Source organism: Patella vulgata, chromosome 1, assembly GCF_932274485.2.
Source record: "Patella vulgata chromosome 1, xgPatVulg1.2, whole genome shotgun sequence".
Taxonomy (NCBI): Eukaryota; Metazoa; Mollusca; class Gastropoda; family Patellidae; genus Patella; species Patella vulgata.
In genome coordinates this window covers 46,367,069-46,390,580 of record NC_065879.2, presented here as the reverse complement: position 1 = coordinate 46,390,580, position 23,512 = coordinate 46,367,069, and the positions used below count along the sequence as shown (strand labels likewise).

The 23,512-nt window shown below is 36.6% G+C and overlaps 1 protein-coding gene across 1 annotated transcript in view; it reads left to right on the top strand.

Moving 5' to 3' along the window:
• Positions 1–23,512, top strand: part of LOC126809879 (von Willebrand factor A domain-containing protein 8) — a 118,217-nt gene that overhangs the window by 45,324 nt on the left and 49,381 nt on the right. Inside the window, exons 5-6 of the mRNA XM_050534732.2 lie at positions 7,195–7,305; positions 15,336–15,668. Coding sequence (XP_050390689.1) covers positions 7,195–7,305; positions 15,336–15,668 — 444 coding nt within the window. The remainder of the gene's footprint in view (positions 1–7,194; positions 7,306–15,335; positions 15,669–23,512) is intronic.

The window sequence follows — 23,512 nt, the reverse complement described above, 5'->3', positions numbered from 1 at the left end:
AGAGAGAAATGGGGTTTAAAGTCCACTTGACACAATTAAACGTGGGTTGGGACTTACATAATATATGGTTCAATATTTTTTTTAATAATTTAGTTTTTAATAATAAATTTATACCTGACAATCATGCATTTTCATTATTTGTTTCTGTCCTCTTCCAAAATCTGGACGTCAGGTTGGAGTTGTATTTCAGTTTCAAATCCACAAATCCTCATGGCTTGGAATAGCAGGAATTATTTTGCTATTTGGTGTTCCGCAACCATCTGTCCATCCGTTCAGGAATTTACCTCTTTGACAGTGGCTCAGCGCCTAAGGCGCTGGCTTAACCATGATTTCGGATAGTAGAAGTTATTTTGCTCTTCAGTTTTCCACAATCATCTGTTCAGGAGTTTATCTCTTTTGACAGTAGCTCATGCAGTGACTACAGTGCTGGCTAAATAATTATGAGGTCCTGGTCTGATCCTAGAGTTAAGGATGAAGGGCCTTAATTTCACTAAGTCAGATGATTTAAATTACCCATTTAAACATTTAACAGTAAAAAATCTGCGAAACCATGTGTGGTTAGTTCACATGAGAAAAATGATTGGTTTAATAGCTAATTTTATTTCCTTGGTTGTTGCATGATTTTGTGACCGAGGTGAACACATTACATGACATGTTGCTGAAAAAGCGACGACTTGAGCAATCATATCACTCCAATGGTCAATGGCAATGAAAAATAGCTAGCGACCGCTTGAGAACATTAGGTGATTTTCTTTATTTTTTCACCATTGGCAACCAAAATCAAGTATGTCTTTGCATAGCATGCACCAGTCTTAAGACATTTAAAATCAGTGTACCAGTAATAAACAGTGTTTATATACATGTAGACTCTTGATTTGGCCTAAATAAACTAAATTACTGTAATTTTTTTAATCAGTTTATGTTTGGCAAATTAAGCAAAGAGTCCAAATTGAATGGCAGTCTTTCTTTGGTATCTGGTTATTCCAGTCTACACCGGTAGTATTCTCCTGTGGGATATGTTTAGTCTTGTTCATCGAACTGCTTCTTTACAAATGGCACCTGAACGCATTCTGGCATGTGATTCATGTGCCAATTTAAAAATTTTCATTTTGTGTTAAATATTAGAAATAAGAAGCCCATGTTTTCACGGTAAGATCAGTGTTGATTTAAATTGACCAATTAGTCTTGTTTGCTATGTCGAAGACTGTAGATGATATTGAATTAGAGACTTGCCTCCTTAGTGGATGGGGGGTTGTACGGCCGAATGGTTAGCATGTGCGCGCTGTATCATAAGGCCTGTCATTGAGTCAACTGGCGTAGTTTTGAATCCCTGGTTGTACTTGACAAGGAGTATGGTCGCTTGTCCAAGTTCGTGAGTTTTCTCCGGGTCCTCTGGTTTCCTCCCACTGCTGAAGACCCCTAAGAGCAAGCAAATTATGGAAATAAAATTAAAACATATGTTAGTCCCAAAATGACCTAGTTTGTGTCGAGTAGACGTTAACCCCCTTTCCCTCTCTCTCTCTCTCTCTCTCCTTTAGTGGATCGTCTTGAAAACTTTTCATATATATTACTTATACCCTAAGGATAACCTCTATTATTTTTGGCGCATGCCAAACGGACATAGCCTCGCCCAATTTTTTCTGTGTCTGTGTGTCTCCTACGGGCCGCAATTCTTAACAGATCAGAGAGCTAAGGTGGTTCAGTGAGTAATACATTGGCTCGCTAACCTTGAGGTCGCGTGTTCGATCCCTGCATTGGTCGAGATCATTCATCAGGATTTTCCAGCGTGGTTCCCCATTTTCAGTGGTGCAGGACAGAGGACCTGACAAGTAACAATGTTTAGTAGTTCGGAAGGGATGAAAAACTAAGGTCCCGTGTACACATTGCCAGGCACGTAAGAGTAGGCCGTAGTGCAGCAGACAGGGCAAAATTTTCCATCATTGCTCACTGTATGGTGTACACCCTTCTTTCATTAGCCCAGTCAGAGCAGAACAGTAGGACATTTAAATCCCATTTCGTTTCATTTCATTTCTTAACCAATCTCTTGAAACTTTACGTACCTATTCCTAAGGATGATCCCTATTGTTTTTGGTGAATGCCAAAGGGACAGAAGCACGAGCAATTTTTTCTGTGTCTGTGTGTCCCCTATGGGTCGCAGTTCTTAACAGATCAGAGAGCCACGGTGGTTCAGTGAGTAAGAGTAAGACATTGGCTCACTAACCTTGAGGTCGCGTGTTTGATCCCTGCATTGGCCGAATTCGTTCATCGGGATTTTCCAATGTGGTTTCCTCTTGTCAGTGGTGCAGAACGGAGGTCCTGACAAGGACAGCTGTCTAGTCGTGAGGATGGTACGAAAAACTGAGGTCCCATGTACACATTGGCATGCAGGTAAAAGATCCCCTGGCAGACAAAACTCCCTGGTGGGGGGTTGGATGGCCAAATGGTTAGTGCATGCACGTTGTATCATAAGGTATGTCATTGAGTCAACTGCCGTGGTCGCCTGTTCAACCTTGTGGATTTTCTCCGTCCTCCCACTGCTAAAGACCCCTACGGGCAAGCGAATTATTGAAAAAAAATTAAACCATATGTTAATCCTGAAATGACCTAGTTTGTGTCGAGTGGACGTTAAACCCCAATTCATTCTCTCTCTCCCTTTGGATGGTGCCACATTTTTTAATGCATTATCATTATTTGTTTGCCCTCTCGGGTTTGATTTCAGTTGTAAAACCACATAATTAAGCCTATTTATTGGACCACTTTCAAGTTCCTGTAGTCACAGACTTGAATAGTAAGGAGAATGTGTTTGTGAACTGCAAATTTTTTTGTTCATCAGGATTTTCCAACGTTGTTTTCGCTTGACAGTGGTGCAGAACGGAGGGCCTGACAAGGACAACTGTCTAGTCGTTCATGCAGGTAAAAGATCCCCTGGCAGTTGGAATTCAATATAAGAGTAGGCCTTAGCACTGCTGTCCGGACAAAACACCCTGGTAGCGCACTGGCTGGGGATTGGATAGCCAAATGGTTAGCGCGTGCGCGTTGTATCATAAGGTATGTCATTGAATCAACACCAGTATTCTCCTGTGGGATATGGTTAGCCTTGTTCATCGAGTCGCTTCATTACAAATGGTGCTCATGATATTAAACTGACATTTGTTTACGTAAGAAAACTTAAGGATAACTAGATCTGCTAAGCAGATATGAAAGCTTTTATATTCACAATCACTCCTTGCCACATGTCATGGGTCATATAAAGAATCTCAAGATATAAAAAAAAATCATTAAAATCAGTCAAAAACTCGCGAAGTTAATGAGATTATTCACACGAAAACAACTTTGTCGGCACAAAAAACTTTAAAGGCAAAATTCGAAATTGTGACATTTTCAAATAACATAAATTCAACCCTGATCCCGGCTATCCAGAAATGTATTCTTTTCGGTAAAAAGAGACGTATTCTTCAAACTACGGTCTATTGTGTTCATTTTAACGTGCGTTAACATGGATTTTTCACTTTTCTCATATTCAGTTCAAAATGGTGACTATCACTTGACCGAAATCAAAATTCTGATCCGATAGATTTTTAGGCATTCCTTCAAGGATTCAGAAAATGTAACTCTTATGTCTGTAAGTAAAATATTGCAAAAGCCTTATGGATTTTTCACGTTTTGAGATGGTGGCACTTCCAGTTTGCTCGACAAACTCCATATTTTGTGTACACATCAGTACTGTCTTAGCTAGTACAGAAAAAAAAATTCAAGGCAATCTGAGCTACATCTTTCAAGTTGCATGGGTAAGATCTACTTACATACTAAATTTCATGAAAATCGTGCAACTATTAAAGAAGTTGTCAAGTTGGTTTCAACTTCCGGTTCGAAATCACAGCGACGAATTTTCGAAATTCAAAAATCCGAAATTGCAGATTTGAAGTAAATGTTTCAATGTACTCAAAGAAAAAAAAAATAGTAAAATAGGTCAACCGTCAAATAATCACAAAGTTACAGCAATGTAGGTAAAATGCATTCGTTCGTAAAATTCGGTGATTTCGGATGAGTAAAACGTTTTGAAAATATATTCATTACAAAGCCACCACCCATTCTTGGGGGGGTAGGTCAAAGTTTCAGAAACATCCTACGGTTAGATTCTGAGATATACTCAGCCAAATTAAAAACTTGACACTGATGAATTTCAACAAATTTTTTTTTCTAGTAAGTCAAATAAATTTTAAAGTGTATCTAATGATAGTAAGTAGTAAGAAGCCTTTAATTTCATAAAATTGTGACGTCACTCCAGGAAAATCAAGCAATATGATTACGTCATCTAAGAAACAGATTTGTCACTGCAACCTCCACAAGTAGAGAGATGTTTGGTGGAAGGGTAACTGCACAAACTGTTCGAAATCGCTTGCAGGCTGCTGGTCTTCGAGCTCGGAGGCCCTATAATGGACCAATATTGACACCTCTTCATCGCCGTAACCGACTTGTGTGGGCCACAAGACACATAAGATTTACTCAAAGACAGTGGAATTCGGTTGTCTTTAGTGACGAATCTCAATTCACTTTGAGATTTGCCGATGGCAGTGCCCGAGTGTACCGCAGACGAGGTGAACGTTACGCTCAAGTATGCGTCAGAGAAGTTGACCGATTTGGTGGCGGCAGCAGCGTCATGGTTTGGGGTTCTTTTTGTGAACATGGACGTTCTCCTCTTATTGGTGTCCAAGGGAACTTAAATGCTGTCCAGTACAGGGATCAGATTTTGCAACCTGTTCTTCTTCCCTTTATGCAGAGACATGGGCCTGGACTAACGTTTCAACAAGACAATGCTCGACCCCATACAGCAATTGCTGCCCAGAATTTTTTAAGAAATGCCGGTGTCCAAGTCCTGGATTGGCGTCGCTTAGCCCCGACCTTAATCCTATTGAACACATCTGGGACGAACTGCGTCGACGTGTTCGTTAGCAAGTGAATCCACCACTGACGTTGCGGGACCTTCAACATGCTCTTGCTGAGCAGTGGCGACATCTTCCTCGGGTAGTGTTTACTAATGTTCTGAGATCCATGAGAAGACGTTGTGTGGCAGTAAGAGACGCTAGAGGAGGCCACAACCGTTACTAAACACTTTATTCCGATTGTTCTCCAAGTCTGTGAATTTTATTTTGGGTGGTACTGTGACATCACGAACGTTATCAATGTCAAGGACTTTCAGCGAGACGTATTCTTGCTTTCTGTTGATGTCAAGGTCGTCTGTGCACAACATAACACTAAAATAGTTGCCTTAAACCAAATATTAAAAATCTAGTCCCAAGTTTTTAATTTGGCCGATTTGCAGAAAAAACACAAAAAAATAATAATAATGATAATAATCTTAACAGAAACAATAAGCTTTCATATGTAATACATATGGAAGCTTAAAAAATAACAGTAATTTAATTGTTAGTATCATGACATTAAACTGACATTTGTTTTACGTTATACAACTAATATCAGGTTTATGTTAGAAAACTAACGTTATATTTATGTGAGAAAACTAATTTTCAATTTATGTTATAAAATTAACATTAGATTTACGTTAGAAAACTAATGTTAAATTAACAGTTAAAATTATGACAAAACTAACATTACATTTACGTTAGAAAACTAATGTTAGATTTACGTCAGAAAACTAACCATAAACTAACAGTTAGAAACCTGATGTAAAATTTACGTTAGAATTATAACCAATAATACATATATAATTATTATGTCTGAATTCCGACTATATATCAATTGTTAGAATGTGCATACACTTGAAATGTTATTTTATCAAGAAGTATTCAAAGCGAAAAAAAATGGTTAGTAATCCGTCATAAAGTTTACGTTACATTTACGTGATTATCTGACGTAAAAGTAACCACAACCATTATGACGTAAAAGTAACATAAATTTAACCAAAGTATTTTACCATTATTGGACTCTAACCAAAATCTAACCATAATCCCGTAAACTTTACGTAAATCTAACCATCAATGTTAACGGGGTAACTGCCTGAATTATGGCCCCTGATAGTACGAAAAATGGCGTTTTTAGCTTGGGGTCACTCTAGAGGTCACAATTATTATCCAATTTAAAACACTGTTTGAATATATCACCGATACACCGTCGTGAAAATCGGACCAAAACTGCCAGACAAAATGGCCGCCCCTTGTACTCAAATAGTGTAAACATCAGCTGGTATATTAAGGTTGTGGACCCTCTGGAGGTCACAATTTTGTGCCGATTTTGATGAAACTTGAAATGCATGTTTATAACCCAAAGATCTTCGTTGCTTTCGATATTCGCGCATATCGGATCGTAACTTCCTGAATTATGGACCCTGATTGTACGAAAAATCGTGTTTTTAGCTTGTGGTCCCTCTAGAGGTCACAATTATTAACCGATTTAAAAAAACCTGAGAATATATCACTGTTACACCATTATGATGGCGGAGTTTGAATTTCGTGGAAATCGGACCAAAACTACCGGACAAAATGGCCGCCTCTTGCACGTAAATATATGGTATATCAAGGTTGTGGATCCTCTAGAGGCCACAATTTTGATCTGATTTTGATGAAACTTTAAATACATATTTATAACCCAAAGATCTTGGTTCCTTTCGATATTTGCGCATATTGGATTGTAAATTCCTGAATTATGGCCCTTGATTGTACGAAAAATCGCATTTTTAGGATGTGATCCCTCTAATAGTCACAATTTTTATCCGATTTTTAAAAAACGTTTGAATATATCACTGTTACACCCTTTTGATGGTTGAGTCTGAAATTCGAACAAATCGGACCAAAACTGCCGGACAAAATGGCTGCCCCTCGTACGCAAATATTGTAAATATATGGTATATCAAGATTTTGGACCCTCTAGAGAGAGGACACAATTTTGATCCGATTTTGGACGAAACATGAATCTCCATAAGATCTTGGTTCCTTTCAATATTGGCATGTATTGGATCGTAACTTAATGGATTATGGCCCCGATTGTACGAAATATTGCATTTTTAGCTTGTAGACACTCTAGAGATCACAATTTTTATCCAATTTAGATGAAACTTGAAACTTGTTTATATTCCAACATGTGGGTATATCTTGCATTTCAACCGCTTGTTATTTAGGCTAGAGATATGCTGATAAGACAATTAATACCATACCATATTAATGTTTTATCTTACAGGAATTGACAGGTCGAGAAGCTGAATATGTCTCATTGTCTAGGGATACAACTGAATCGGATCTGAAACAAAGAAGGGAGATAACTGGAGGAAGTGCTTTCTATATAGATCAAGTAAACATATTTTCACTACATCAGTTAGTTTGTTTTTATCTGTTATAAAGTCCAGTGTATAAGTTAATTGTCAAACAATCTAATTAGGCTTTGTCTGAAAGACTATTGTTTTTACTAAAATTATTATTATTATTATTATTTTTTTCTTCCGCGGGAGCCTATTTCTCCATGATCGCAAACAGATATTGATCTGGAACCAAGTTTTCTATCAGGAAACCATGTGGTGGCTACTGGATAAACTATTTTTGAAACTTCTGTGCATACCGGAAGTGACCGAACTTTGTACTTTTTCCCGGAATTGAAAATCGGCCGTGGTTTCGTCAATTCTTTACCTATTTTCAAACAAATGACATCTTCGGAAACCCCGAATCTTTTCCGAGATAATGACTATCTCACATTTTTCAATTTCGAACATTCGTCTATGACTTTTATCGTTCGAAAATTGAAAACCCGTTGTTTTCGAGACAATTTTTGTTATTTTTCAAAATTTTCAAATTTGACCTACATTTTTGGATACCTGATGTCCATCCGATTCCAGTAATATAACTTCCGTTCAGAGTTATCGCCCTTTATTATTCGAATTTTTTCGAATTTTCTACCCATTTTCCAACCCTTATATTTTTTTGAAAGCATCAATCGACCTTTCTGAAACTCCAGGACCGTAAAGCCATATTGTCAGACTGATGGATAAAGCAATTTCAACAACGATCCCTAAACCGGAAGTAGTCGAAATAATGCTCGATATTTTGAAAAAAACAGAAAAAATGGGTGCTTTTGGGAAAAACAGGATTTCTCTGTCCAGTTTAAACAGATTAAACAAATTAATGTATCGTTGGGTGGCCCGGGGAATGGACTGTCGTATGATGCCCAATTTATACAGATACTATGACCAGGCAGCAAACTATGACATGCTGAAAATCAAGTATTTTCCGGTTTGGAGCGTTTTTGGACGCCTTTATCTCGAAAACTGCTCCAACGATTTTTCTTAAACTTTCTCTATCGAGAGTCCTTTCGGTAGTCTTGTTCATGAAACCATCCAATAAGAATTTTAAACGTCTGGAATACGATAAAAAACGGACTGAAAATTGAAAAATCGTCAAATTTCGGAAAATGCTCTATTATTTGTTTATTTTAACAGTTTTTCAAAAAAATGTTATAAATTGAAAAAACTGACCTAATAGCGATTCTAACCATGTATAATATGTAGTCAGTTATTGAAATTTAATTTTCGAGATTTTGACATTTTTGCATTTTTGGTACTTCTGAACATAGGATTTCTCAGGAGGATTTTATCTGATCGGTTAATTTAGTATATCATTATAAAGCCCTGTGCCCATTCAAGTTCCAAAACCGGATGTTAAAACTACCCGACAATGATTCGTACAACGGAAGTAGTTTAAAAAACGAAAAAAAAAGGTAAAAAAATAAAAAAAATGGCACTCTTTTTAAAAACTCGAATTCTCCGTCAGATATTAGCGGACCAAAACAATTAAAGTTTCGTCGGATAGTCCCATGAATAGACTATCTTATGACATCTAAATGATACAAATTCGATGGTTAGGAAATAAATTATGGTATGCGGAAAATCTAGTATTTTCCGTTTTGGTGCATTCTGAGACGCCTTTTTCTCGAAAACGACGCCAACGATTTTTCTTAAACTTTTCTTAACCAGAGTCCTACCGGTGGTCTAGGGTGTGAATCCAAAAAAAAAAGCATTGAAATAGTATAACTACTCAATGGATGTTTCTGACACTTCTGGCACAGAAAGTTAAGTATCTATTCAACTTGTTAAAGCTATCCCGACAATGATCCGAAAACTGGAAGTAGTCGAAAAAATGCAAAAAATGAAGATTTTTGCCAAAAACGCGATTTCTTCAATGGATATTACCAGATCAAAAGAGCTAAAGTATCATTCGATAGCCCAGTGAATGGACTTTCGTATGCTTCCTTCGGGTCTGTTGCCTGAAAGCCGATTCAGCACTGCCATGCAGGTCTAGTTAAAGTTATATCTTTTTTAAGCACCCACATTTTAATGTGGACGTATATTGTCATCGCCCTTGTCCGTCTGGATGTATGTCCAATTTGTTTGTGGACACTCTCCAGGTCACAATTTTTATCCACTTTTGACGAAACTTGAAATATGGGTTTATCTCCAAAAGATCTTGGTCCCTTTCGATATTGGCATGAATCGGACCATAACTTCATGATAATGGCCCCTGATTGTACGAAAAATCACATTTTTAGCTTGTGGACACTCTTGAGGTCACAATTTTTATCCTATTTCGATGAAACCTGAAATGTATGTTTATAACCCACAGATCTCGAATCCTTTCAATATTAGTGCATATCGGACCGTAGCTTCCTGGATTATGGTCCCTGATCTATTGTACGAAAAATTGCAATTTTAAATTGTGGTCACTCTAAAGGTCACAATTTTTATCAGATTTAAAAAAGCATTCGAATATGTCATCCCTGCACCCTAATGATGGTTCAGTTCGAATTTCGTAAAATATCTGACTTAAACTGCTTGACAAAATGGCTGCCTCCTGTACGCAAATAATGTTAAATTATGTACATGTAATATCAAGTTTACTTTCCAAACATCATTCGATAATTGATAAAAATCGTTTAAGAATTACAAACATGGTTTAGTTAGTACTATGGCTTAGTTTAATGGTAACAGGTTTAGTTTCTCCGAGAGGCGTTTATAAATGGACGACCCATTCACTTATCTACGGCGTTCACTTATTTGACGAGCCGTTTACTTTCCCGAGATACGTTGAAAAATCAACACACGCTTAATTTATCTACGGCGTTGAACTATTAGATGAACCCTTTAATTTCCCGTTTATCCTATCGGTTCATTTTGATTACGATTATTTACATATGAAGTACGAATAAAAAAGGTGAATATAAAAAAATGCACACCCATAGATGATCATCTTACCGTGGTCGTAGTATTATTTATTATCCATTATCCTATAAAATTAGTATTCTACCATTGACAAATACATCAAAAATCGTCAAATCACGTCCCAGGTAATTATACAATTGGAAATCTGTAAATCACATCCCAGGTAATGTATCTTTTTATACGCCCACATTTTATGTCGCTGCCCCTGTCCATCCGTCCGTCCGTCCGTCCACAATTTGTTTGTGGACACTCTACAGATCACAATTCTTATCCGATTTTGACGAAACTTGAAATATAGGTTTATCTCCAAAACATCTTGGCTGCTTTTTATATTGGCATGTATCGGATCAAAACTTCATGGATTATGGCCCCTGTTTGTACGAAAAATCACGTTTTTAGCTTGTGAACCCTATAGAGGTCACAATTTTTATCCGATTTTGTTAAAACTTGAAATGTAAGTTTATAACCCAAACATCTCGGTTCCTTTCAATATTCGCGCATATCGGATTGTAACTTCCTGAAGTTGATTTACCGATTTTCGATGTATTTGTTATTGGTGGAATACTAATATTATAGGATAATGGATAATAAATAATACTACGATCACAGTAAGGTGATCATCTATGGGTGTGCATTTTTTTTATATTCACCTTTTTTATTCGCACTTTATATGTAAATAATCGTAATCAAAATGAACCGATCAGATAAACGGCTTGCGGGAAATTAAAAGGTTCATCTAATAGTTCAACGCCGTAGATAAGTAAACCGTGTGTTGATTTTTCAACGTATTTCGGGGAAAGTAAACGGCTTGTCTAATAAGTAAACGCTGTAGATAAGTGAACAGGTCGGCCATTTATAAACGCCTCTCAGAGAAACTAAACCCGTTACCATTAAACTAAGCCATAGTAACTAAACCATTTTTATACGCCCACATTGAAATGTGGTCGAATATTGTCGTCGCCCCGTCCATCCGGCCTATTGATTTTCAGTGATTTCCGATCATTACTGCTAGAGTTATGGCCCTTGATCACTTAAAAATATCTTGTGGATGCTCTAGAGGCTAATATCGGATTGACTTTAAATTTATACACAGTTTAAGGTCATGAGACGAAGAAGGATATTGATTTTCAGTGATTTCCGATAATTACTGCCAGAGTTATGGCCCTTGATCACTTTAAAATATCTTGTGGACGCTCTAGAGGCCAAAGTTAATATCCGATTGACTTTAAATTTATACACAGTGTATATGAGAGTAAGAATCCTATTGATTTTCAGTAATTTCCGATAATTAATGCCAGAGTTATGGCCCTTGATCACTTCAAAATATCTTGTGGATGCTTTTAGGGTGCAACGGTGATATAATAATACGATTTTTTAAATCGGATAAAAATTATGACCTCTATAAGGTCCACAAGCTAAAAACGTGAATTTGCGTAAATCAGGGGCCATAATTCAGGAAGTTACGGTCCGATATGCGCGAATATCGAAAGGAACCAAGATCTTTGTGTTATAAACTTACATTTCAAGTTTCAACAAAATCGGATTAAAATTGTGACCTCTATTACCCATTAATCAACTAAATTGCTCAGGAGCCCCAAATCAAGTGATTACATTGTCTGACAGTGATTTTTTTGGGCGCCAGTCTAATGTACAGTCTCGCGAGATTATTGCACTACCATTGTGCGCTTTACTTAAAGTAGCTAAGTCTCTAACTCAATATCATCCAAAATCTTCAACATTGAAAACACGATTTATTTGTCAAATTAAATCAACATTCATGTTGTGATCTTACCGGAAAAAGATGGGCTTTTCATATCCAATATTTAAGACAAAATAAACATTTTACCATTGGTACACGAATCGTGTACCATAATGCCCTTCAGCCCCAGTTGTATCAAGAGACTAGAGGGACGAGGCTAGACACATTGTACCAAATCAAACGCGTATCTAGACTGGAATAACCAGACGCTAGGAATTTGCACTCGCTTGGGACTGCTGGCTTATTTCGCCGAACATACCTGATTTGAAATTGGAGTAAATACGGAAACCATTGAATGTAAATCAGTTTATATACATTCATACCACAGTATTATATGTGTTGCGGACTACTTTTGTCAATTTCTAGGTCCCAAATGTTAGCGATTTAGCTCCTTTAAGACCACGTGTACAGATGGAAGACTAGTTAATTCATTTGTGATTGAACCAGCGGCTGCCAGGCAGGATACGCCCACATTTTCGAGAGATGGATAGAGAACAAGCTAAAAAGAAAGCGATTTTTCGTACAATCAGAGGCCATAATTCAGGAAGTTACGGTCCGATATGCACGAATATCGAAAGGAACAGAGATCTTTGGATTATAAACTTACATTTCAAGTTTCAACAAAATCGGATAAAAATTGTGACCTCTATAGAGTCCACAAACTTGATATACCATATTTTTACGATAATTGAGAACGAACAGCGGCCATTTTGTCTGTCAATTTTGGGCCGTTTTTCACAAAATTCGAACTCAGCTGTCCTCAGGGTGTAACGGTAATATAATAATGCGGTTTTTTAAATCGGATATAAATTATGACCTCTATAAGGTCCACAAGCTAAAAACTTAGCCGTCCTTAGGGTGTAACGGTAATATAATAATGCGGATTTTTAAATCAGATATAAATTATGATCTCCAATGGGTCCACAAGCTAAAAACGTGAATTTTTGTACAATCAGGGGCCATAATTCAGGAAGTTAAGGTCAGATATGCGCGAATATCGAAAGGAACCAAGATCTTTGTGTTATAAACTTACATTTCGTGAAAATCGGATCGTAACTGCCGGACAAAATGGCCGCTCCTCGTACGCGAATAGTGTAAAAGTATGTAATTCCAAGATTGTGGACACTCTAGAAACACAATTTTTATCCGATTTTGATGAAACTTAAAATATATGTTTATATCCCAAAGATCTTGGTTTCTTTCGATATTCATGCATATCACATCGTAGCTTCCTGAATTATGATCCCTGAATATACGAAAAAACATGTTTTAATCTTGTAGTCCCTCTTAATGTCACAATTTTTATTCGACTTGATGAAACTTTTATATTATATACTGTTATATCCCAAAGATCTTGGTTCCTTTTGATATTGTCGCATGTCGGACTGTAACATACTGGATGATGGCCCCTGGTTGTACGATAAATCGCTTTTTATTTAGCTTGTTCTCTGTCCATCTCTTGGAAAATGTGGGTGTATCTTGCATGGCAACCGCTTATTCATATTTAATTCCCGTATGGTATTCAAATTTATGTCAGTAATATTCCTACAAAATTATGTGTTTTCGTAATACGATAGAATGAAATTTGCTGATCCGTGCCTGTTTTAATCAAATTCACGCCAGTAATATTCCCCAAAAATTACGAGTCTTCGTTTATACGCCAGCAAATGAAGAAAGGCGTCCGAAATAAGAATTATTTCTGATGATGTCAAATCATTTTCGTAAAATGGTATTTTAAAATTACATTGATAGTTAAATCGCTTGTAAAAGGCATACATAACTTCGCTGTGTGGTGTACGTGACCGTTAACATATAACACATACAGTAGTTTCGTAGTAAGCACTGTCTTACATAGTAAGTGATTTTCGTACGATAATCAATATTGCGGGAAAGTGCCACTGTAGATGGGAATTTATATATGGTGTCTTAAAAAAGGTAGTTTCATTACGAAAAATAAGTTAAAGGTTTAATAGCTAACAATAGACAGAGGTTTTGAAATTTATAATGACTGTCCATTGATTTGGGGTGTTATACTATTAGGATAATATGTGACATCAAGAACTAGTTTCTACGTGCTGTCGGTTGATATCAATGAGATTAAATTTTCTGGCAATGGAGAAACCACTGAGGTAATCACGTAGATAAGGTTGATACTCACCCGTATTGGATTGATGAAAAGTCCGACAAAAATGAAGCAATGACTTCTGTTCAAAATTAGATTGATGACTTTCCCGACAAAGTAATAAGTCAGTCAAGCAAGACAGATTAAGCAGGTAAGCAATGTAGGTGTATAGATGGTATAATAGGATAAATACGCTGATCACTTAATTACCTAATCAATCCAGCCTATTATCAACCATTATCGGGATGAGTGGTAGTTATACACTCAGTTTACTATATTAATTTTGAAATTCTGAATATTATTCATCATATCTTGATGTCTGGGCATATTCCTGGCTGGACATTTGGTAAATAGCGTAGGACATGTCCGGAATATACAGGCGAAATCCCAACACTTAAACTGAAATTCGACTTGAAAAGTGACAAATTTCGTAACTTTCGAAACAAATTTTCATGCTGTTGAAGGTTAGTTGACAAGAATTTTTTTTTTATGTTGTTAAAACAGGTCCAGATTTTCATTTTTATCGCCAACCTTGCTCCAGTGGAGTTATCGCAATTTGAAGAAAGAGTAAAATTCAGGTGTCTGCAGACACGTATTTTGTGTAGTGCCATGACACCTACGGAAAGAAAGGTTGCATTGGGTGACCATTATAATATGGTAGGGTGAGACCTGGACTATAATCACCAACCAAAACTTAGTTCGCCATTGGTCAATTAACGGCTATAGCAATGCTACAAAAATGGCCGAAATTTGACCTAAAAATGACGAAAATCAGCCGAAAAACGTAATCAGGCTTTATCTCAGAAACGGTTGATTTCTAAAATCGGCGATTTTGGCTGAGGAGTAGGCTCAATGGGTCGACCAAACCCTGTAAATATGAACTCAATCGGCCGACACCCCCCACCTTCGAACCTTCTGCAAGGTTTTCTCGTGGAATGGCTCTTAAGGCCTAAAGAAAGACCAGCAATAGGCAGATTTAGCTCTTTCATGATGTATTTTTAAGTAAAATTGGGTCTGGTACATATTGTAGATATTTAGATAATTCACTGGTGTTTAAGAGGTTTCATTCAACTGTTGGAGGAAATTAGAGAACCCAAAGAAAACCTGTGATTTTGGGTAGGCGACACTTCTCCTTTTTATGTACTAGCTTTGGATGGAAAATAATTGTCCTGTTAGTGCACACATTGTATTGATGAACACCACAGTGTATCCAAATCTGTTTCTTGTTATTTTAGTGTGCTGTTCGTGCTGCATTACAAGGCCGTGTCCTGGTGTTGGAAGGAATAGAGAAAGCGGAAAGAAATGTTTTACCAGTCCTAAATAATTTATTGGAGAATCGGGAGATGCAATTGGATGATGGGAGATTTTTAGTTGCAGCCGATCGCTATGATAAACTTCTACAAGAACACACAAGAGAAGAACTCGATTCTCTCAATTTAGTCAGAGTTGATAAAAATTTTAGAGTTATAGCCCTTGGTTTACCAATACCTCGATACCAAGGCAACCCTCTGGATCCTCCGCTACGATCCCGATTTCAAGCCAGAGATGTGCATCCATTGCCTTTTAAGGTAGTTAGTTATTTATTTCTGTAGATCCATTGCATGATCGTGTCATTCGTGTTATGATGTAGTATTGTCGGAGATCAATCACAGAAGCGGTCACCATTTTTATACACCCACGTTTTCATGTGACCGTATATTGTCGTCGCCCCTGTTCTTCCGGACGTCCGTCCAGTCCACAATTGTTTGTGGACACTCTACAGGTCACAATTTTTATCCGATTTCAACGAAACTTGAAATATAGGTTTATCTCCATAAGATCTTGGTTCCTTTCGATATTGGCATATATCGGACTGTAACTTCATGGATTATGGCCCCTGATTGTACGAAAAACCACTTTCTATACGCCCACATTGAAATGTGGTCGTATATTGTCGTCGCCCCCGTCCGTCCACAAGCAATTGTGGATGCTCTAGGGGCTAAAGTTAATATCCAATTGACTTTAAATTTATATACAGTGTTTAAGGCCATGAGACGAAGAAGCCTATTTATTTTCAGCGATTTCCGATAATTACTGCCAGAGTTATGGCCCTTCGATCACTTCAAAAGATCTTGTGGACGCTCTAGAGGCCAAAGTTAATATCCGATTGACTTTAAATTTATACACAGTGTTTAAGGTCACAAGACGAAGAAGCCTATTGATTTTCAGCAATTTTCGATAATTACTGCCAGAGTTATGGCCCTTGATCACTTAAAAATGTATCAAGGTTGTGGACCCTATAGAGGTCACAATTTTTATACGCCCACATTTTCATGTGGACGTATATTGTCGTCGCCCCTGTCCGTCCACAATTTGTTTGTGGACACTCTACAAGTCACAATTCTTATCCGATTTTGGCGAAACTTGAAATATAGGTTTATCTCCAAAAGATCTCAGCTGCTGTGGATATTGGCATGTATCGTATCAAAACTTCATGGATTATGGCCCCTCTTTGTACGAAAAATCACGTTTTTAGCTTGTGGACCCAATAGAGGTCACAATTTTTTTCCGATTTAAAATAAAAATGTTTTTGTATATCATTGTTATACTCTAATGATGGTTCAGTTCGGATTTTGTGAAAATCGAACGAAAACTGCCAGACAAAATGGCCGCCCCTCTACGCAAATAGTGTAAACATCTGATATATCAAGATTGTGGACCCCCTAGAGGTCACAATTTTGATCCGATTTTGATATAACTTGAAACGCATGTTTATAACCCGAAGATCTTGGTTGCTTTCGATATTTGCGCATATTGGATCGTAACTTCCTTAATTATGGCTCTTGATTGTACGTAAAATCGTGTTTTTAGCTTGTGGTCCCTCTAGAGGTCACAATTTTTATCTGATTAAAAAAAAAGTTTTAGTATATCACTGTTACACCCTAATGTGAGTTTGAATTTCGTGAAAATCGGACCAAAATTGCCGGACAAAATGGCCACCTCTCGTACGCAAATAGTGTAAATATATGGTATATCAATGTTGTGTACCCTCTAGAAGTCACAATTTTGATCAAATTTTGATCAAATTTGAAATATATCTTTATAACCCAAAGATCTTGGTTCCTGTTGATATTCGCGCATATCAGATTGTAACTTCCTGAATTATGGCCCTTGATTGTTCGAAAAATTGCTTTTTGTTTAGCTTGTTCTCTATCCATCTCTGGTTAGTATTTAATGGAACAAAATAAATTGTTGGTTGAATTGCTGGTTGGAGCATATATTTAGACCCATGTCACCTTCATGAATCCAGTATTCAAGTCATGTGACCAAGTCTTTCATATTTCTTGTTTGACAATATTCAAGTCACATGACCACTGTTACCATATTTAGTTATTGGATCTACATTATTTGTACTCCAAGCTGGTATCATTTTCCAGTTGGTAATCATAAGTAGAACATTTATCCGCGTTGAGATGGTAAGCTGAATATCCTTTTCGACCTCTATTCGAGTTGAACAAGTTCAAATATTTTTAATTCGAAAACGAGACAAAACACCCTCTTGAATTTTTAAAATGTTATAGTACACCTACTCATTAACCAGCAATAAAAATTTCAGCCGAATCCATTCAGTCCGACGTTGAGTTTTGTTTAGTTTCAGGATATATGAATTCTACATTTTTTACGAGCGTCTGTATGTAATCGGCTTCGTACGAATAGAGAAACAGATCACCAAGCAAAGGTGCACAGTTGGTGCCCATGGGGATGCCAACCACTTGCTGATATATTTCCCCTCCAAATTCAACAAAGATGTTATCAATTAAAAAATCTAACATCTGAATTATCTTGATGGCCGTGAATTTGTTTTTGGAATCACTGTGATTCTTAACGAAATATGTGGAATTGTAATTTACAACTAAATATTGATATCTAGCAGTACCTGTTTTAGACGAAAAGACAGTGTGAATAATGTCTTTCAACCGGGCTTTTAATTTACTATGGGGAATTTTAGTGTACAAAGTAGAAAAGTCAAACGTTTGAATAGATGAGACTGAAGCAAGGGATCTAGATTGCAAACCATCAAGTAATTCTTTGGAATTTTTCAATATCCACATTTGATTTATACCACTACGAGAGTATATATTTTGTCACAGTATTTTTGAATACCCTCTTTAACAGCCGTTAGTATAGATGTCAATACTTTTGAAAGTGGTTTTGTGGAACAATGGGATGAACCTGCTATAAAACGTTGCTTGTAGGGATTTTTATGTAGTTTAGGTATCCAATATAACAAGGGCAAATCTATATAGGTATCTCTACACGGAGTACCAAATGAAGTGAGTACAGATTTGTGATTGGATATAATTTCATCCTTACTAAGAGTAGATCATTAATATGTAGCACTGTCAATTGGTTTCTCGAAATTAAGTTCTTTGAACAGACAGTCAAAATAATGTCGTTTACATATAAACACTATGTTATTGGACGCCTTGTCAGCCGGAACAATGACATACTTGTCATGCAAGGCATTGAGATTTTCAACAATGCTAACATCATTGAAAATAGACTTAGGCCTAGTGTCAACTGACAAACGTTGCATGTATATTCTTCGTTTAAGTAAACGACTGATAGACTTAGTCCAATCAGAGAGAGTATCCAAGATAACATCTTCCCTCTTGGACCATGATCTAGCGTAGTCCTCTACGGCATCCATAATAAGTTTGAAATTTTGATCCCATGAATATGGTTGCGGTTCCCGGTATTTGGGTCGTTTGGACAAAATTTCACGTAGCTTATTATTCTGGACTATGTTCAAATCACCAGTGACCACATGTCCAGCTGGTGGGTAAAGGAAGGACGACGTAGAGCAAGAACATGGTAGAGGGTTATTATATAAGTCTTTTGCATTGATGTCAGATAATGCGTTTCTGTAATTAAATATTTTCGATGCAATGGGTTTAGTATAAGTATAAGAAATCCTAGGAACAGTAACAGTTTTGAAGTAAGGAGGGATGTGTGCTGTGACTTGCTTATGGTGTAATATTTGGCTTAACCTGATAGCATCAATGCCTTTATTAGCAAATTTCAGTTTTAGAAATGAACTGTTGGTGGTGTGCGACGCATCAGGCTCAGTCGCAATGTCCAAACGACAGTGGGCAATGTCAAGAACAGTGGATACAACCCTGTATTCAGTGGATGCAGGATCAGTACAATTTGAATCCAAACATTCAGATTTAAGTAATTTCAAAATAGTAAGTGGAATAGAATATAATTTAGTACGGATATGTTGTGGCCCTAACGGTTCTTGAATAATTTCCAAAAGGGCATCCAGTGATATAGTACTGAGCTTAGGTGGTGTGTAGCGACGATGTCCATGACTGCGTTTTCGACAACGAAACTTTGGGAATAACATCATGACATTAACATCGCTACACGCAGGGCTTGATAAATTCCCAATACTAGCTACATTGTCATTGCATCCATAAGGGGTGGCAGTACCTAATGTTCGTATCCAATATTCCTCTCGGTCTCTGCGAAAGGGAGTACTCAAAGTAGGGCTGTTAGTATGATCGTAAAATTTCTCTAATATGGACACTCTCATTGATAGTATAGAGTGGTCCGGTTGGTTAAATCTGGTTACTACCCTTATTAATGTTGTGACGATGACCATTAATGCGTAAGTGTAAAGGTCCTTTAGTTTCGCCAACATAAATCAGTCCGCAGAGTGTACATCCTATACCGTAGATAATATTGGAGGTTTTACAGTTTAGTTTCTCAAACCCACGTGTAAAATATGTTTTATTATTTGAAAAACTAGTAAAATGGGTATTGCTATTCAAAATAGGACAGGTTTTACAATTATTAGACAAACATTTAGAAATATAACAGTTAGATTGATGTGGTGAAAAATGCAAAATATCAGATAGTTTGACAGAACACTGTTGGGTTGAGATTAATGAAGCATCCGAGGACTTTAAAACATTACAGGCACCTGAACGAAAATATCTCCCATACCATTACTAGTATCTTGGGATATATCACCGATATTCCCCGTGCCCTTGGGGGTATCGTGGCAGTTTTTTACCCTGAAACTGCCTCCCAGCCGTATATTTTGGTTATTTGTACTTAACATGGAACTATAAAGCTACTGGGTTTCAGGTTACCTTGGGGACATAAAATATCCACCGGCAGAGCAACCCACCCAGTGGTAGAAATAAAATAAAACCAAGTACGAACAATCCAAACCATAAGACAGAATTCAAAGTCCTAAAAAACATTATAGGCAAAATAGTGTATTCAAGCAAAATAGTGTAATCAGCAAATGGACTGCTCCTCGTGTACAAAATACACGACAAACAGTGGCAACAGGTGTCCGGAAGAGTAAGCTTACCCTGCCTGGCGCCACACCCGCCATAGCTGCATCAAATCTATTAGGCGAAATGTCGGTAAAATAGCGTGATTGGCCAATGAACTATCGGTATACAAAATGCACGCGATGAACTGTGTTAACGATGTAGTAGACATTATCAGGGAGATAGTAATAGTATACGTGTCAATTAAATATATCTAGAATAATAGCCGAGAGCGACACGTTATATTTACCAATCAAATCAATATGACGGCCATAAAACTTTTTAAAGGTTTTAATAAGTTTAGTGCGCTTAAATCCGTCACTGTATGTCAGTATTCCTATAAATGGTCAGTAATAACCATAAGGTGAGTATTTAAGTCAATTGGTTAGTATTCCTTACTTGTGTCAGTATACAAAAATAACGTGACTAATTAAACAAACGTGAGTTTATCCGAACATATCACTAGTCAGACGTGTGCGGGAGAAATTGGAAACAACCAGTTATCTTTGATGTGTGTAAGTGGAACCGTCGCCAGAAAAGCGTGAAATCGTTAACTTAATAAGTTCCTGGTGAGTATTGTTACTATAAGTGATTATAAGTATCGTGAATAAATGAATTATTATTTATTAATATTCTCGAATCGGAGGAAATTTTTTTAAACAATAATGGATGGCTGTGACCCAGGGTTCTTAATCCATTTTGAAATGAAGCGGCCACGGGTAGGCTTAACGAATAGTGAGTATTGTTACTATAAGTGATTATAAGTATCGTGAATAAATGAATTATTATTTATTAATATTCTCGAATCGGAGGAAATTTTTTTAAACAATAATGGATGGCTGTGACCCAGGGTTCTTAATCCATTTTAAAATGAACCGGCCACAGGTAGGCTTAACGAATAGTCATCTTTTCAGCAACAAACATGTTGGTTTATGCATACTCTATTCACGACAGTAATTGCATAATTCATTAATTGCACGTATCCGGGATAATAATAGCTGAAACTCTGAATAAACTAGACCGTTGTAATTGCATACTTATATATATACATCGCTATAATATCGACTTTTATAGTCATATTATTATTTCAGCAACTTGCATTGCATATTCCTACTTTTTATTTCAACCAACTTAATTGAAGTTATAAATTAGTAAAAAGAAAAACTACAAGTACACACAAATGGTTTTTAAATTATTTTATTCGTAAGCACATGTTAATATATATAAAAATAACAAAGTAGCACAAATTAGTTTCCGTGTATAGTCGGAACTCGGAAATATGCTGTACATGCGAAAGGTCACATGGCCAATTGTCGTGATTCAGATTAGTTTATTTTTAGTGTTACCCGTATACAATTTTGTTCTGTCATTGTCTTTCTTTGCTGCGCATGTATGATGGTCAGATTTAATATGGTCTTTTATTGAATTAACAGAGCCACTTACAAATTTATTTTTATGGTTGTGCTTCTGGCAGATCTGAAATTTCTAAAATAATAGGCTATTACTTGACATGAACATACTAATAATAATATACGGGTCAGTACCTGACTTACTTTACATTAACATAATTACCTGACTAATAAAATAAGTAATAATTGATAACTTACGAGACAAAACATTTTCTCTGAATCTTTGTCGAACAAAAGCCATTTGAAAGTAGTTAACCATTCGGATCTAAAATATCTTCCGGCCTTCGACTTTGGTTGACCTATATTTGACGTGGGAGGATCTCTGGCTTTTGGAACATCCATTGACGACGTGCATGCTTGAAGTTCAAGGTCAATGCCGCCATCACTATCTTCAGCTAAATCTCGTTTACGTTTCCTGCTGTCAATCTGCAAGGTGTTCAAGTATTTCAACATTGTGTTTGATAGAAATGAATGAACTGACATTGGATTATATACATTCTTTTACTTGACATGATTACCTCAATTAAGTTGTTTATTTATGAAATAAGCCAAGGGTATTCATTGCAATGATTGACTCTTAGATTGTTTTCTTAATCGACGAGTAATAATTAACTCTTTGTAATCGTCCGAAAGTAGATTGACTTATGATACCATAGTGGCCGGTTCATTGTTTTACCAATCGGCCTGATAATTAATTCTTTGTAAATCAGCCGAATTTGTGATACCTTAGTGGCTGGTTCATTGTTTTACCAATCGTCTAGATTAAAGATCAGTCGGCTAAAGCCAACAAAAAACAGCCGATTAAGATCCCTGCAGTGACCAATAGGACTATTTGTCGACGATTTCGATTACCGCCGTAGTTTGCAAGAGACACTGAAGATGGTTAGATAGATTGATCTATTATAAATACCTTCATATTTAAATATGAATTTAAATCCTCTGTGGCAAGGTTTGATTCGTCACACTATTTGTACCCGTTCCCGTTCTTACAACGGGTTCCTCATGCAGAATACAGCGCAGTGTGTATTGTTATTTAATTTACAATTCATATTTGTTCTCGTTATATGCGGATTGGCACATGTTTTGGGGCAGGCGGCACTTTGATATCTGTATGGATTAAATTTGGAATCACAACTAATGGTTAAAATAAGATCATCAACACCAATCTGTTTTCACTAATTTTATTGAAACAGATAATATGATAGCAGATAACAGAAATAATGAATTTCATACACATACATACATACATACATACATACATACATATATACATACATACATACATACATACATACAAGCATAGATTCGAGCACTGAAGAATCGTGTAAATATCTATTTACATTTGAGAAACAATAACTATTAAACAATATATATAACGATGAAAATAGTAATAACATATAATAAGGCACGGAATAGTCTATTAATATTTTAAATAAACAAAATTATATAGCACACAATAAATATATGTAACCTTGCCGGTTACTTTCCTCGATTGAAGGTTGAGAGTCCCTAACAATACTCACCAGAAATTTATATAGTTAACGATTTCACGCTCTACTGGCTTTGGTTCCACTTACCGACGTACATCAAAGATAACTGGCGGTTTCACTCAGGTAGTGAGCGGTAGCCCAAATACTGACGTTTTCTTAGTTAGTGACACTTTTTATACACCCA